This window comes from Bacillus rossius, chromosome 1, assembly GCF_032445375.1.
Source record: "Bacillus rossius redtenbacheri isolate Brsri chromosome 1, Brsri_v3, whole genome shotgun sequence".
Classification (NCBI taxonomy): Eukaryota; Metazoa; Arthropoda; class Insecta; order Phasmatodea; family Bacillidae; genus Bacillus; species Bacillus rossius.
Window position 1 is genome coordinate 24,082,771 of NC_086330.1, and position 15,693 is coordinate 24,098,463.

At 39.5% G+C, this 15,693-nt stretch overlaps 1 protein-coding gene across 6 annotated transcripts in view; it reads left to right on the forward strand.

Moving 5' to 3' along the window:
- The window catches only part of LOC134533177 (lysine-specific demethylase 3A), a 411,862-nt gene that overhangs the window by 394,498 nt on the left and 1,671 nt on the right, over positions 1-15,693 (forward strand). For all 6 annotated transcript variants that reach the window (XM_063370546.1, XM_063370569.1, XM_063370561.1 and 3 more), the window contains 8 exons: positions 320-2,839; positions 3,754-4,035; positions 5,312-5,566; positions 6,155-6,502; positions 8,053-8,439; positions 8,924-9,207; positions 12,297-12,553; positions 14,374-14,690. In XM_063370546.1, coding sequence (XP_063226616.1) covers positions 320-2,839; positions 3,754-4,035; positions 5,312-5,566; positions 6,155-6,502; positions 8,053-8,439; positions 8,924-9,207; positions 12,297-12,553; positions 14,374-14,690 — 4,650 coding nt within the window. The remainder of the gene's footprint in view (positions 1-319; positions 2,840-3,753; positions 4,036-5,311; positions 5,567-6,154; positions 6,503-8,052; positions 8,440-8,923; positions 9,208-12,296; positions 12,554-14,373; positions 14,691-15,693) is intronic.

Genomic DNA, 15,693 nt, shown 5'->3' on the forward strand with positions numbered 1-15,693 from the left:
ATTTTTTATATTTTAAGGGAAAGTTAAGAATTTTAGAGGTTTTTTTTTCTAATTCATTTCAACAGTTTTTAACTTGAATATTACAAACATATGACAGGTGTTTAGTAGTAAAAGGGGAAATATTTTTTCCCCTCCCTTAGCTCTTAGGTAATCCTCCAATTTCAAGATTGGCTGGTTGTTAAACTCAAATTTTTACTTTTTATTTTTCTTTTAAAAAAATTATTTATTTGTACGGTTTGAGTCTGGGCTGTAAATTTACGTTGGTAAGATTTTGTCTGTTGTGTTTTAATGGTTACAATAGAATTATAATATTTCACAGGTTCAACAAAGAGTGGCAAGTGCTCCTCAGAAACCGGAGTACCACCCTCCACCAGCTCATAGTCGTGCAGGGAGTGCCAAGACTAGTGAAAAACAGACAATGCAAACTTCCCTGCCTAAGGTGGAACCCAACTTCAGTATGTTCGGTTATCCGCCTTACCAGTCGATGGGTTTCATCTCGCAACATGATGCTGTGAAGATGAAGAGTTCCGCACCGTGTAAGGAACCTTCTTCAAGCCTCCCCAACCCACCTCCTCTTATGAGTGACGTAAAAAACTCTGTAATCGTGAAGAACGATGGCAAAATTCCTCACCTCGAGGTGTCACAAGTGAAAACTGCACCACCTCCCCACTCTCCCAGTCCCAAGCTGCAGGCTCATTACGTTCCGCCCTCGACACAGGCACGCCAGGGATACGAGTATCGCAGTCCGTCGCAGTCCCCTCATCATCTGTCTCAGAGACACACTCCGTCCCCCTTGCACCACAGGACGCAAGTCCAGCAGCCCCAGCCGCATCGCCAGTCTCCGGACCAGCGGTATCGCACGTACGGCACGTCTGCCAAGCAGGCGACCATGGCGAGTTACCCGTATCCTACGCTCGTCACGACGGCTGCTCACTACATCCCGGCTTCAGGTGTCAACGTCACCCCTGGATCCAAGCCCAAGGTCAGCAGCCCGGCGCCACCTCACATCTACGGCATGCCGACAGCAGGCATTTCGACAGGGGTGCCGGTGTGTCGACCGGATGTGAGCATATGTACGTCCATGCCATTGCCGCTCACATCAAAGGCTCCTTTAACATCTTCTATGTCGCCCTCTCCATATCAGCAGTTGTCGCATGGGCACCAACCTCCGCATCCTTCTCAGCCGAGTCTGGGAGGCCACCCACCTCCGGCCCACAGCAAAGTTACCTACGAAACTCGGCTGTATTCTCCGGGACTCAAACCTCACTCCAACTTACCACCTCAACATAGCTCCTCACCACCGGCAGCCACGGCTCCTCACCCATCGCCCAGATCTTCTCCCATGCAGATGGCGGTCCATCCTAACATTTACCATATTTCTCATCCATCAATGGACCAGTTGCAGCCCCTCGACCTCGGTGTATCTGCCAACAGAGATGAGACTAGTTCTCCCAAGAGGAAGAGCATGACGCCTCAGCACAGTCCACAGTCTGTGTTGGACATCAGTAAGAAAAGACCTCGCCTGGACACTAGTTGCGCGCAGTTGGCTCGTGTAAGTGAACCAAGTCCGCTAGTTCTCGGTGCTGCGACCACGATTACGACAGTCGTGAACACTGCAGTGGTTGTTTCTCAGCCTCAGGAGTCTCCGATAGTGTCTGCTAGTCCGGTGCCAAGAACTTGTTCTGGAGACGGGTCTGTGCGGCCGAGTAGTACGGGCAGTAGTTCCGGTATTGCAGTGCTACCAGTTTCGTTAACGCCTCCTCAGCGCAACAGCCCTGCTCCGAGTCCCAATCCTCCAGGCACGCCTGGAAAACCAACACTTTTGGACTCTGATAAGTCCAACAGTCCAGGCCCACCTGCCTCCAAACCTTCCAGCTACCAAGTTCACAAGCTCAAGAAGGCGTGGTTACAAAGGCACTCGGGCGAAGATGGGAGCGAGGACACGACCGGTGTAGTGGGTAGTGGGTCGTGCGTTACTCTTCCTTTGACGATAGCACCATCTCCTGTGGTGGTCAGCAGAGAGAGCAGTGTTTTAGGCAGTGGTATATCGAACTTGTTACAAAATGTAGGAACTATGGCCATGTCTAGTATATGCAAACCAAAATCAAACTCTGGTAGCAAAGGGAACAACAGGAAGGGTCAGGTGGGGAAAGACGGGGGAACGACTTTCAATGGCCATGGCTCCGACATTTCCGGGAAGTTGCAGCAAGGTGATACGTCATCGAGCTCGGACCAAGAGCGTGAGAGCAAGACTCCTCCAAAGAGGAAACCTCCCAAAGTAAAGCGAAAGAAGGGTGCTAGTGCTTTGAGAAAGGCGGCGGCAGAAGAGCTGAAGCGCAAGAAGCTCTCTACTTCTGTGACATTAAGCGAGAGTGCTAGTGACAGTGACAAGGAAAGTGGCAGTGAGAAAGATACAGACAGCGGCGGCAGTGCTAAGAAGTCAAGTAGCGTGACTGGGTCGGGCAACGGACCAAGTTTCAGCGGTAACAAGGAGCGGAGGAAACGCGGACGAAGACCCAAGTCAAAAAACGAGCGAGGTGAGGAGCCGCGGCAAAAGAAGCCTCGGGAAGATCCGTCGGCTCCACAGCGTGATCCGTTCAGAAAACCACCTGTCAGTCAGCTCAAGAAGACTGGCGAAACTTTCCTTCAGGATGGTCCGTGCTTTGAGGTAGCACCCAAGCTGGGAAAGTGTCGTGAGTGCAGGTGGACTCCGAACCAGCGATCAAAGAACATGCCCAACATCTTCTGTCGTTTCTACGCGTTCAGGCGCTTGAGATACACGAAAAATGGTCAACTGGCTATAGCTGGCTTCTCGGATCCACACAGAGATGCTTCAGAGGTTAGTTGATTATAATTTTTTTGGTAAGCTATGTAAATGTTTTTTTTTTTTACTTTCTCTTTTGTTAAAACACATTTTGAACATGTGGAATCACTTTTTAAATTAATCCTGACTTGAAAAATGTATAAACCTAAGTAAATATTTGTATATAATTGTGTAATTTTTGTGTTACTTAAAATAGCGCACTGAAGGAAGTAGATCAAAAAGTCTTTAATACTACAAAATTCGTGCATATCTTTTTAGAGATATTTAAAATGACTTAATTGAAACGAGAGCATTTACTCCTTTTATGGCATGTGTGGAAACATTTTTATCATTTCAAGGCCCAAGATAAATGCTTGTACGGTTGCTGCAAAGGTTAGTTAAACTGTTGTTGTTGTTCATGCTTTTTTGAATTTTAGGTTATTTTATTTAAAACTGATAAGAGTTGGACATTACATCATAATGGATGAACAATATTATTTTTGTAAGTTTTTTAACAGCTAGAGGTGGTTTACTGGCATAAAATTTGTTCAGTTAGTACATTTTCTGTGGGAAATAAAATGTAGGTACTCTATATCATAGGCGTACTAGGAAAACCCTTTTAAGTCCATATGATAAAATTATGAGAAAAAATTGATTTTAAAATATTCATATGGGTTTGTTAAATATTGTTAAAATATATACGTAGGTACTGAAACATGTTTAATCTAACATAATAATATACTTTTCATGAAACACATTAAACAGGACTTTTGTCATATGAATATCTCGTGGACTTGGTGAGTTTTCCCTTGTACGCCCACGAATGAGCTTGCTATGTCTCTTGGCCCTGGGGACTTCACGGAGGAGTCGGTGAAGGGGAAAGGTGTGATGGTGTAACGGGACAGTGAGAAGTGGAGGGGTGACACGGGCCGCCGGGCCGGGCTGTGCAGGACGACCTGAAGCTGTGGCTGCCGCGGGCCAACGCCAAGCCCTCCGACCTGGAGCTGTACGTGTCCCACTTCCTGCTGGCGCAAGTGGGCGACCAGTTCTGCCACGTGGTGCGGCAGGAGGGGGACTGCCAGGCGGCCCACCTGGCGGCCGACCGGGCCCCCGCCTGGAAGAGGGTGGTGCAGGGCGTGCGAGAGATGTGCGACGTGTGCGAGACCACTCTCTTCAACTACCACTGGGCGTGCCGCAAGTGCGGCTTCGTCGTCTGCATCGACTGCTACAAGGTGCTCCTCCCTCTTCCTCCCCGCCGCTTCCTTAAGCTGGACTCCCAATCACCCGTTTCATCCGTCCGTCACCTGTCCGTCCGTCACTGTTCTAAAATATCAGTGCTACAACTTTCCGCCACATACTTTCTCAATTGCAGGTACTTAAACTTTTGGTGAAAATAATTTACTTGGGATAGTTAACTTTTTGGTTTTTATGAATGTGATAATAAGTTGACATGCGGAAACCGTTCTTTGACAAGTGGATTAAACGGGTGCCGTCAAATATAACATTAGTCGTGCCAGCAATAAATAAAATTATGCAGCTTTTATTACTGCGTCAAAGGAAACAGAAAGAAGCTTTTTCTATCCAGGTATTTTTCCCTCAGTTGCTTATCCCGATAGTTTTTGCTATATATATTATACAAATTCTCCCTTTCCCGGACTTAATTTATCAGCATTTCTTCCGAAAAGCTCATTCTCATAAGCAATCTTTACCGTTATTATGACAATAATAATCGGTCAATACGACACAGCCTTCTATATATTGCAAATCAAAAAAATCTAACGTTGTTTTCGGAAAGTCGTCTTGAAGACGATTAACTTAACAAGGCGGTGGACCATCCGTTGGTCCGTCAAAAGCGAAAGCTCGGCAAGGTTTCGACGGGCGGACAGATGGAATTTTTCGGGCCATCTGATTGGCTGCAGGTCACGTGATTGACGGACGGATGAAACAGATGATTGGGAGTCCAGCTTTACTCGTCCAAGCCTTTCCCGACCGTTGTGTGCCGAGCATGTGATGAACCAATCTGCAAAACTGCTTGATGTGTCAGTGATGTGGTTTTTATTGAGCTTTTTAACCGACTGATGCATGGCCTTGTTAAATGCAACGTGTTTGCACGTGTAGGTTTGTACGTTAACGCGTAGTTCTTGCAAACGTTGGAAAGAAAATAATGTTGATAACTCTTTAATAGTAGTCCTTGTCATTTTAAATAACAGCATGTAGTTTTGAGATGAATAATGCTAGAAATTGGTTGATAGATAGTGTGTTTGTCGTATTTATTTTAACACTTCAAAAATTATATTTTTAAAACCTGTTTATCAGAAACATAACCCTTATATTTAGCCATTAGAAAAGTTTTGAATTTAATGAGATATGTTGATTGTTTGCGAGTGCAGTATTTTGAATTTAGCTTGTTTGTAAAAAATTGCACTAACGTTTGTTGGCCGTCTCGGACTGATGCTGGCACAGTTGCTCGTGGGGGTCTGAGTAGTGACCTGCAACACGTTGTTGCAGAGCCGCAAGTCGGGCGCCAGCAAGTGCCCCGGGGACACGTCGCGGGACAAGGACGACTACGCCTGGCTCCTGTGCACCAACCGGCAGCCCCACGACCAGGAGAAGCTGATGCTGACGCAGATAATCGCGGGGGACTCGCTGATGCAGGTGGGGCGTCGCCTCCACGAAGTGAGGATCGCGCTGGGGATCAGTCAGTTCTGTGGCTGCCGGCTGGGCAGTCAGCCGCACCACAAGAGAACCAACGGTATTTGCAAGGTAAGAAGTGTTCCTGTAATTTGCTGGTTCTACGTCAGTTGTTTTAAATGTTTATTTGGACTTGATTTTCATGGAATTGCTCACGTAAATATAAAATATGCTTAAATGTAGTATTTAAATTATACAGCACTTAGAGTAGTCTGTTCATTTCAGTCCTAGTTAAAAATAGTTACTTGAAACTAAGAATACGTGCACATTTGGGTTATTTTAGACATATCTTAAGATTCCCCCTCTTGCTAATTTAAATGTATGATTGTGTTCTGCTATTTCTATTATTTTTCATTTCACTAGACAAGAATAAGGAGAAAAAAAAAATTATAAAATAATATAAGCTTGAATTTTCTTTTCAGTGCAAAATTTTATTATTGGTATAATCCAAAAAGAAATTAATTTAATTGCAACCATTATGGGTTAGTTTGCGGCTGTAAGCTGGGAGGGTTTAATTGTCAATCCATTTATGTGTTTTTTACTAAATTTTTATGCTGGATTAATTCCTGTCAAACAGTGTCTTATTGTATGAAAACACTTTAATAATTATTAAATTATTTTGTTATGTTGCTAACTGCATTTAAACTTTTTCGTGTGCAGGAGCTGTGGAAGAACTTCAAAACTGAGCTCCCGAACGGTGTGCTCATCAAGACTGAAAACAGCGAAATGGAGGAGGATGACGTGGACGCAAACAGCGGGGTCACTAATGGTTCCACTGGCACACCGGAGTGCAAGTCCGAAGTGAAGCCTGAAATCAAGTCGGAGGTGAAGTCTGACGCGGAGGCAGACGCGGATGCTGATGCTGATGCGGATGCAGATGTGGATACCAATTGTGATGCAAAGGCTGATGTCAAATGTGAGGTGAAGTCTGAAGACAAGGACAACAACTCGCCTCTTAGTTGGCTGGCGGATGTGGCTCTCTTGAATGAAGACAAGAAGCCCATTGAGGTTAGTAGTTCCTGCATAAACGTAAAACTGATCTTGGTGTAGGCTGTGCGAATATTAGTTTTTTTGATGTGAAGCAAAAATTAAATAGAATTTTCAAAATATTAGCAAAGTTGAATAGAATTGCGAATATTGTTTTGGGCGAAGCTGTATTACGCTTATTTCATTAAAAAAATTAGTTTGAAGGTAAAAAATGAATTCTTTAATATTTTTAATGTATTGAGTGATTAACCAATTGGGCCCTATGTATAATATCAATAATAATAAAAATTATAAAACAAGCATGCATTATACTTGAAGGATTCATAAAAGCAAACAGAGTGCCACCTTTTGATGTTTTTAAATTACAAACTTTATTCAAGCAAAACATATACAACATAAAAAAAAATTAAAAATTTGCAATAAATGCTAAGCATCACATCACACTCTTAAACTTAAATTTAAAAAAAAAAAAATAATGCAATTTCTTGGGAAGTAAAATCGGATATTTAAAGAAAACTTAGATTTTTTCGCTTGTCGAATCTTCGCACTTGCCTATTTTAGTGATATATATTTTTTTTTACTTTGCAATTGTTAATGCTTTGCGATGTATTTAATTTCTCATTATTTCTGACAAATATAAAATACTTTTTCCAATTTTAACCTAGTTTCCGAGGATTGTTTTAAGGGCATGGATATAGTATTATGGTAGTGTAACTTCTTAATATTGGTTTGCTAAGGGTTTGCCTATTAATGCCCATCAAAAATATATTAAGGGATGGGTTTAATCCCAATTTTCTGTAATCCAAGTCTCAAATATTTGAATAACAAAAGAGTATATTTGAATCAACCTGGATGTGTGGCTATCAGAAGTCTAAAATAAAATTATGTACAAGAAATTAAATTATCTCTGGTGATTTAAACATTTTAAGCTTCAAATGTTACAAAATGTCCCAAATCAATGTGTATATATCGTAATTTGACTCGCGTAGTTGCATATTAAAAGTATATATTGGAAATAGCAACATGACAGGAGTTTTCGGTGTTAAATTTTACAATTTATTATAACCCTGCAATATTTGTTATCGAATGTATTTTTTTTATTAATATTAAGGATTGGGGGAATTGATTGGCTCATCCCTAATCATACATTTTTTGGGGTTCCATGAGCTTAATTGAGAGTAACATAGTCCAGTATGTTGTGTTTATTTTTTGATCTGGTTTTAAATGTTATTGGCATAACTAAACATAGTTATGCAAAAAGGAACCAACCCACAATTTTGTTATATTTTATTTTGAAAATAAATTAAAATAGCACAAGGTCGATCGTACCGTTGCTGCTATTATCAGTATTTATGCTAGACCATTAAAATGATACCCACATTATGTTATCAATACGAGAATTACAATTTATAATCAACTAAAACTTCAAAATATTCATAATAGGTTTCATGTGGGTCGGTTCCTTTTTGCATAGCTACGTCCGTACGCGGTTGCCTCCATTACTTGCCGGTGTTGACCGCCAGGCACGTGGGGGGTGTGAGAGCCTGTGACATGTCGCACCTCGCCCGCAGGAGCCGGCGGCGAGCGGGGACTCCGACCCGGAGCCCGACAAGGAGGGCAAGTACTCAACGCTGCGCAAGCTGCTGATCCGGCCGTCCCACAAGCACAACGGCAGCAGCGGCAGCCGCGCCACGCCGAGGAAGCAGCGCGGCGCCCAGCCCGACACGCCAGACTGCAAGGAGGAGGCGGCGCCGTGCGGGGCCAAGAAGATGGCGGAGCTGAGGCAGTTCATCCGGCGCTTCAGGGGCTACAACAAGAGCATCGCGCTGCGGCCGCGAGTCATGACGCTGGCGGAGAGCACCAAGCTGTACCCGGGGGTGCCCCACTCGTGGCTCTGCAACGGCTGGCTGCTGAGGCTGCACGATCCCGACCACGTCGGCAACTACAGCCTCTTCCAGGTGCGTTCTTGTTTGATTCCCTACACAAGGCATGTTTGATGAATTATTTCATACACTAAAAGAAAGGTATCTCATCCTTAGATTCCTGTCAGTGTAGTAGGCATTTTCTGTTAGCAGCTGTTATAAAGTATCAGCCTGTTGGTAGCATTGAGGGCCACAGCTCCTTCCCAATTTTGCCAAGTACTCTTTATGGCATGATGTTTTTTCAGTAAGGCACTATTATCAGCTGTAGGTTCAGTGAAATTGTCACCGAAGAGTTTTATTTGTACTTTTAATTTGTACATATAATTTTTATTTAGAAATGTTTTTTTAATTCTTTTTCCTAAAATTATAAAATTCTCTCCAGATAATATATGTACTTACATATTGAACACATTTGTTCAAGTCGTAAGAATGTCATCAAATTACCTAGTTTGTGCTTAGGCTTTAAAAAAAATACTATTAAAAATAGGTGTTTTAAATAAATATATATATTGGGTTACAGGACCAGTGGAGGCGTGGTCAACCTGTGCTTGTATCTGACGTGGCGAAGCAACTTGATAAGAGCTTGTGGACGCCGGAGTCTTTTGCGCGTGATTTCGGGGATGAGAAGAACGATCTTGTGAACTGCACGACGGGGGCGATCGTTACGAACCAGCCGATGCGCAGGTTTTGGGATGGTTTCGACCACATTGCACGTCGCCTCAAGGACGACAGAGGCAACCCGATGGTGCTAAAACTGAAAGACTGGCCGACGGGGGAGGATTTTGCCGAGATGCTTCCTGCAAGGTGTGCTCATTGTTCATGCTTTAAGTTGATAATTTATAAGGATGTACGAATGTAGTGAAGTTCAAAAAATTTTAAACCTTTATTTTAGATTTTGGTAAAGAAATTTTTTCCATGAATTTTTAAAGTTTCGGGTTATATAAATTAAAAAAATAGTAGATTAATTAATGAGCAATAATTTATTACACACATATATACATATATGTTACTAGAGTGGTATTGGGAGTCATTATTTTAGTATATAAAAAAATATATATTTAGCTATAACTTGTTAGTTCCTCCAGTGTTACGGAATAACATAAAGGGAAAATAACCTTTGGGTATTAAATGACTGAATGTAAACCACTCTGTAATATGAAGAGGTAAGGACAGGAACATTGTATGCTAATAAAAAAAAAATATTGACTGTAACATCGCAAAAAGGAAGGTGACTTCAAATTATTCAATTTAAAAAATATTAAACGGGTTTAATTTTTAATTCTGTGTGTGGAATCATTATTTTTAAAATATTTTTTGATCTAAAAGAGTAGAGCTGGAGGAGAGTTAGTATTTGGGTCAAGCTGAGCAGCGGGTTTGGATGTTTGTTTATGAAGTCCAGACTTGATTATTTTCTAGTTGAGTAGTTAAAGGTTATTTTTTATTTGTAGATTATTAGAATGGATTATGCTTCAATTCTTCGGGTTAAAATTAATAATGCATTTGAAACTTTTTAGTGTATAAATTTTCATAAAAGTTGAAAGTAGTTCAATCATTGATAATAATTAGGATAAATGGACAAAGTAAGTGTTGTTGTCAATTTAAGTACTATGTTTTTTGTCTTGTTTGGGAATAATTCTAAAACAAATGTTTGTAATTCTGCAGATACCCTGTTTTATCGCGTAATCATCGCACCAATATTTTATGGCGTCAAAATTAGGATCAAAATACCTCTCGCATGAACGTGGCATGGTGTTTTTGGTCCCACTATTAGATTCCGAGCGCTCTGTGTAGTTTTTTTTTTGTCCGTAAAATCAATGTATTTTAAAGTAGAAATCTAATATTTATTCAGACATTACCACCTACTTTTTTATTTAAGGGAAACACAAAGTTAACTGATGTGTAAATCTTCTTTTTAAAGCAAATCTCCACATCTGACGGGGTTTTAACCACAGAAAGTGGATTTACAGTCTAGTCGGGGATTTCCAACAAAATATGTTTTTTTAAAAATTTTATTTTTTTCCTAGTTTTTTACACTTTTTACTACAATTTTCTAACTAATTTAGTTTAGAGGAGTATTTAGCTGGGTTTAATTTACAACTCATTCAAATAATTTAAATGAACAAGATCTTGATTAGTATATTATTTAGGGTTGTGCGAGAATGAGATTTAGGCCTCGAGAAATTTTCGAGAAAGAAAATATTTTTCTCGCGAGAAACGAGACGAGAATGAGAAATTTTTAAATAATCAAGATTTACTGTAGATATCACTTTCAAAATATATTGTTCTTCAAAATATATTGTTCTGTACATAAAACTGTTGTTTATCATATAGAATGTCAATTTAGTTGCCTGTGTACAACTGACATGCACCACACGTTGTGTAAGCCTACACTAAATTATAAATAAACATTCACTCACTTAGGTAAAAGTCTAGTAGCTAACATGTTAATTGTGGTTCCCGTTGACTTATCGCCACATTTTGTGTAATATTGCAACACTGATATGTCCACATCTTCCATTTTACCGTAAAATTAAAGTTTAATTTGACAACAAAGTTTACTTCTGTTAAACTTTTATATTCCCGCAACACTTTTTTTTCCACTTGGTTACGCCGCAGTTAGAGATAAAGCAGTATTGGGAAATTATTCTCATATTCCTAATAACATTTTACAGGCGTCACATTATTTATTCATACCCGCAGAGTAGCTCGCGTAAACGGGAAACTCTGGTACTGTAATGAAAACAAAGAAATTGTTACAAGGGAGGCTTTGGCGGGATTCATTACTCGTGACGTCTTACAACTGAGTGAAACAAAGGTGGAAAAGGAAATGGGATGAACATACTATTTATTCTGCCTTTTCAACGGGTTTGAACACACACATTCACGTAATTTTACATAATACAAGGGCGTGAATTGTTCTGCGTGTTCACTCCATTCCAGTTCATTTAATAATCACATGACTTGCGCAGTCTTTTATTGGTATTGAAATAAGAAACGGAACAGCGAAGCAGACTCGGTCTGGCAGCATGACCACCATTCTCTTTTGTTCGTTAAAAAGTAAATTTCGTATTTTGCCGTAATAATCAACATTTCAGTATGCTATTAAACATTACCGAACAAAATATTATGACTAAATTAAAGGTAATGCTTTTATTAACTTTACCGTAATAACGTGTATGTAAACAAAACCAATTTTGTAGGTTAGTTTCGAACTTATTTTATTATGTATTACGCTTACGTAATTTAAAAATTAAATACTGCAGTTTTTCTTTCAGGATAAATTGGAATTTCATATGACAGTTTTTATTCACAGTTTCGGTTATTGATAAAGGTTTTGGATGGTTGACTATCGGCTAGTCTAATATATCTTAATGATTGCATCATGTTTGCTTTGTGTTCCGCCAAATAATTTTTCGTCCAAACAGGCAGGCACGTTTGGTATTTTTAAAACATTTAAACTAAAATAATGGCAGTGTGTATGTAATGTTCAACATATAAAAATACAACTATCAATATCAAATTTTGTTTCGATACCAAATTGAGTTGTTACCGGTACCAAAAAAAATTTCTCTTTTTTTTTTTTTTTTTTCGAGAAATTATTTTTCTCGCTCGCTGTTCGAGAATGCAATATTTCTCGAAATTTTTCTCGAGGTTCGAGATCTCGCACAACACTAATATTATTATTTGTTCCCATAAATCACAAGAAATATTAATGAGCAAACTATTATTAGAGTGGAATTAGATATTTCATTAAAATTAATGTATTTTGAAATAGAATATATTTTTTTAAAAAATAAAAACAACTTGATTTAAGCCATGGTTTAAACAATTGTGGTTTAAATTAGCCTGACCCTTTTCCAGCCCATCATAATGCTAGTTAATTTTTTCCCCAGGTTCAATGATTTGATGAAGGCACTGCCATTGACGGAATACACTCATCGCACTGGACGACTGAATCTTGCGAGTCGTCTCCCTGAGTGCTTTGTCAGGCCAGACCTGGGGCCCAAGATGTACAATGCCTATGGCATGGCACAAGCACAGAATGCTTCAAAGGGCACAACAAACTTGCATCTCGACATATCAGATGCGGTCAATGTCATGGTGTATGTTGGCATCACCAAGGATGGTGACCAAGAGGAATACATCAAAGGTGAGGTATAGAAATCTGTAATTGAAGTCACAGAAATAATTTTTTTTTACACATTATCTATTCTTGGCTCTTAAATTCGTGGTATTTGGAAGAAACACGTGCATGTATTCTGGGAGAAAATGTTAACAAAGTGTTATGATATTTCATGTACATTCTATATGTGCAATAGAACGTAAGGTCTATTTAATGCAGCAATATTTTGTTCACCTTTTGAGCTAATCTCGTCGACATATGAGTCATTAGAGATTACTCCAGATGATGAAATGCTAATGAAGTTTTGAAGGGTGAATTAATGTATGGCGGGAACAGTCATACTCCAAGAAAATCCACTGGTAAATGGCAATGTTCACTGAGAATTGAAACAGGATAGTATTGGTCTAAGGCCAGTGGTCCCATTAATGTAGCCCCGTTGAGCAATCTAGTAGACTTTCTGGTGTGGTTATGTGTTTATTAATGCTTGAATATAATAATATGAAAATGGCTGAAACAAGGAATGCCGAAGGCATGAAGTTGGCCTGAACCTAGAAGCCAAGAATTGATTTTAAAAAAAAACTTGTGGTATAGTAAGAAAATTCTATAATTACACGTCCATACAACTATAATTTTATGCAAGTTTAAAGATCTTACAACTGCAACTCTACCTATGTCCTATGTGATGTTTTGCATGCCACAGTTGCATTTAGTCTTCATTCCTAGTGGTAATTCATTCTGTTGCACACAGGATGGTATACAATTTTTTTAAAAAATGTGCATAGATGTGTTGAAGCCATTTTTTGCCTTTGTATCCCCATTTAAAAATTGCATTTCATGTTGTTGGAGTTTAAAAGTAAGGTTGAATTTGAAAAAAAAAAAACTGTAAAACTCCTAAACTTTATCAAAAACCTTTGGCTAATACAATTTTTGATGAAACAAACTATTACTGTAAAAAAGAGTATGAAACTAAAATAAAAATTCAAACTCTCTTAGTATTAAAACGTATCAAATTTTTTTTACATATATTAATATTATCTTAAACCTTGGTCCGAAGAAAATGTTTATACGGCCAGGGATGAAAAAGTGTTTTAAGGTAGAAAAATCATTTCTTAAGTACATATGAAGTGAAATTTGTTAAGCTATTCAATGCTGGATGCATAGTTAAAAACATAAAAATATTTACGCTACATAGAATATGAGAAATAGTTTAGTAAATCTTTTTGGAATGTTTGAGAAAATATAGGATGTTAATATATATTAAGTTCTGAAAATGTTCAAGGTGTTAATAAAAGTTTCCAAAACACTTACAGAAAAAAAAAAGGTACTTTGAAATCTACCTATGCCTGTAGGCTGTACCAAAAAAAAAGTATTTTTTTTTTTAAAATTAAGCTTCCCTACGCACTCATTTTTTCGTATAGTGCCACCCACAAATTTATGATTATGTGAATAAGTAAGGTTTACTAGTTCCTTTCCCAAGACAAAGTGCAAAATTATTTTCAAAATTTTAATAGTGAAAAGTGACCTTGTCTAAGAAGCCATGTTTTGCTGGAAACTACAGTGGCAAAAGTTATACATTTGTGAAGTTTCTTTCGTGGCTGTTCACGTATGCGTGGATATTTGCTGGACATAATACACTTTTTTTCTCTTTTCATCATGTTGACCCGTTTGTAAGTGCTTGGCATTGTGGGTAAAAAAAAAAAAGAGTTTAGCAAGATGGCGGTGTGTCAGTGTGGTTTGTGTTTAGTTGTGGTGAAAATAAAAATACCTTAAGCCTGCAATTGTGTTGTTGGAGTTTATACATCAAAACAGTGGCATGTTTGTAACGCGTTTTAACGGTTGTTTTGCAGATGCGTTCCAGGCTATCGAGGAGTCTTGCTGCGACATAATCACCAAGAAGCGCGTGCAGGAGGAACACGAGGTGCCCGGAGCGCTGTGGCACATCTACAGCGCCGGCGACGCGGACAAGATACGCAATCTCCTGAACCAGGTGTCGCTGGAGCGTGGGGTGCGGCTGGAGGCCCACCATGACCCCATACACGACCAGAGCTGGTACCTGGACAAGAAACTGCGCGACCGACTGTACGTGGACTACGGCGTGGAGTCCCACAGCATAGTGCAATTCCTGGGCGACTCCATCTTCATACCTGCTGGGGCGCCACACCAGGTGTGTATGCCTGTGCCCGGTGCGATCTCCAGTGCTCTTTAACAACTTCACGTCTTTTATAAATCTGTAGAACCTCTTGCCTTCAAGTTTTTTTTACCTTTGCTGGATACCGCTATTTACCCGGTGCAATCTCCATTGCTCTTTAACAACTTCACGTCTTTATAAATCTGTATTGATTCCTAGAACCCTCTTGCCTTCAAGTTTTTTTTTACCTTCACTGGATACCTCTATTTAGTACAATAGATTTAGCAGTTTCAACATTTTCATTTCGATATACAAGGGTTGTCCGAAAAGTTTCGCACCTCAACTTGAAGATGGCAGCACTTGTCGATAAAATTTGGGAATGTGTTTGCTCATGTTTTGGAATGTATTCGCTGAAATTTAAGCCATTTGCGATGCACAGTTGTTGTTTTTTTTTTAACAATTGTTTGTGTAAGTCTATGCACATTTTTTTTTTGTGAAAATGGAAAATTGAGTATCAAGATGTCACTGAATATATATTTTTTTTTGAAACGCAATACACCTTTGCAAATTAGACATTTTGGACGCTGCGCACGGGAACTCAGCACCATCATTTACCGCAGTGATCTTTTGGGTAGCTGAATTCAAACTTGGCCGTATTAACTTGGGTAAAGGTGAATGTTTGCGACACCAGTAACTTCGAAGAGGGAATTGGCTCCAAAAAAGGCAAAGACCTTTCCTTTGGCCGGGAAATTGGTGGTGATTGTTTTCTAGGATAGTCAATTATCTTGAAAAAGGAAACACACACCAGGAGCATACTATGCATTATTACTTGAAAAACTGACGGCAGAAATTACAGAATTTCATATTTACAGAAACAAAAAATTTTGTTTCCTAATGACAATGCACCATTTAACACAGTGCACCAGCTCATACCTTAGTGGTTGTCATGGCGAAAATGTACGAATTGCAGTTCACTCTCATAATTCACCAGATCTAAACTCAATTGACTTTTTTGTTCCCTAGGCTAAAAGTTGTGCTT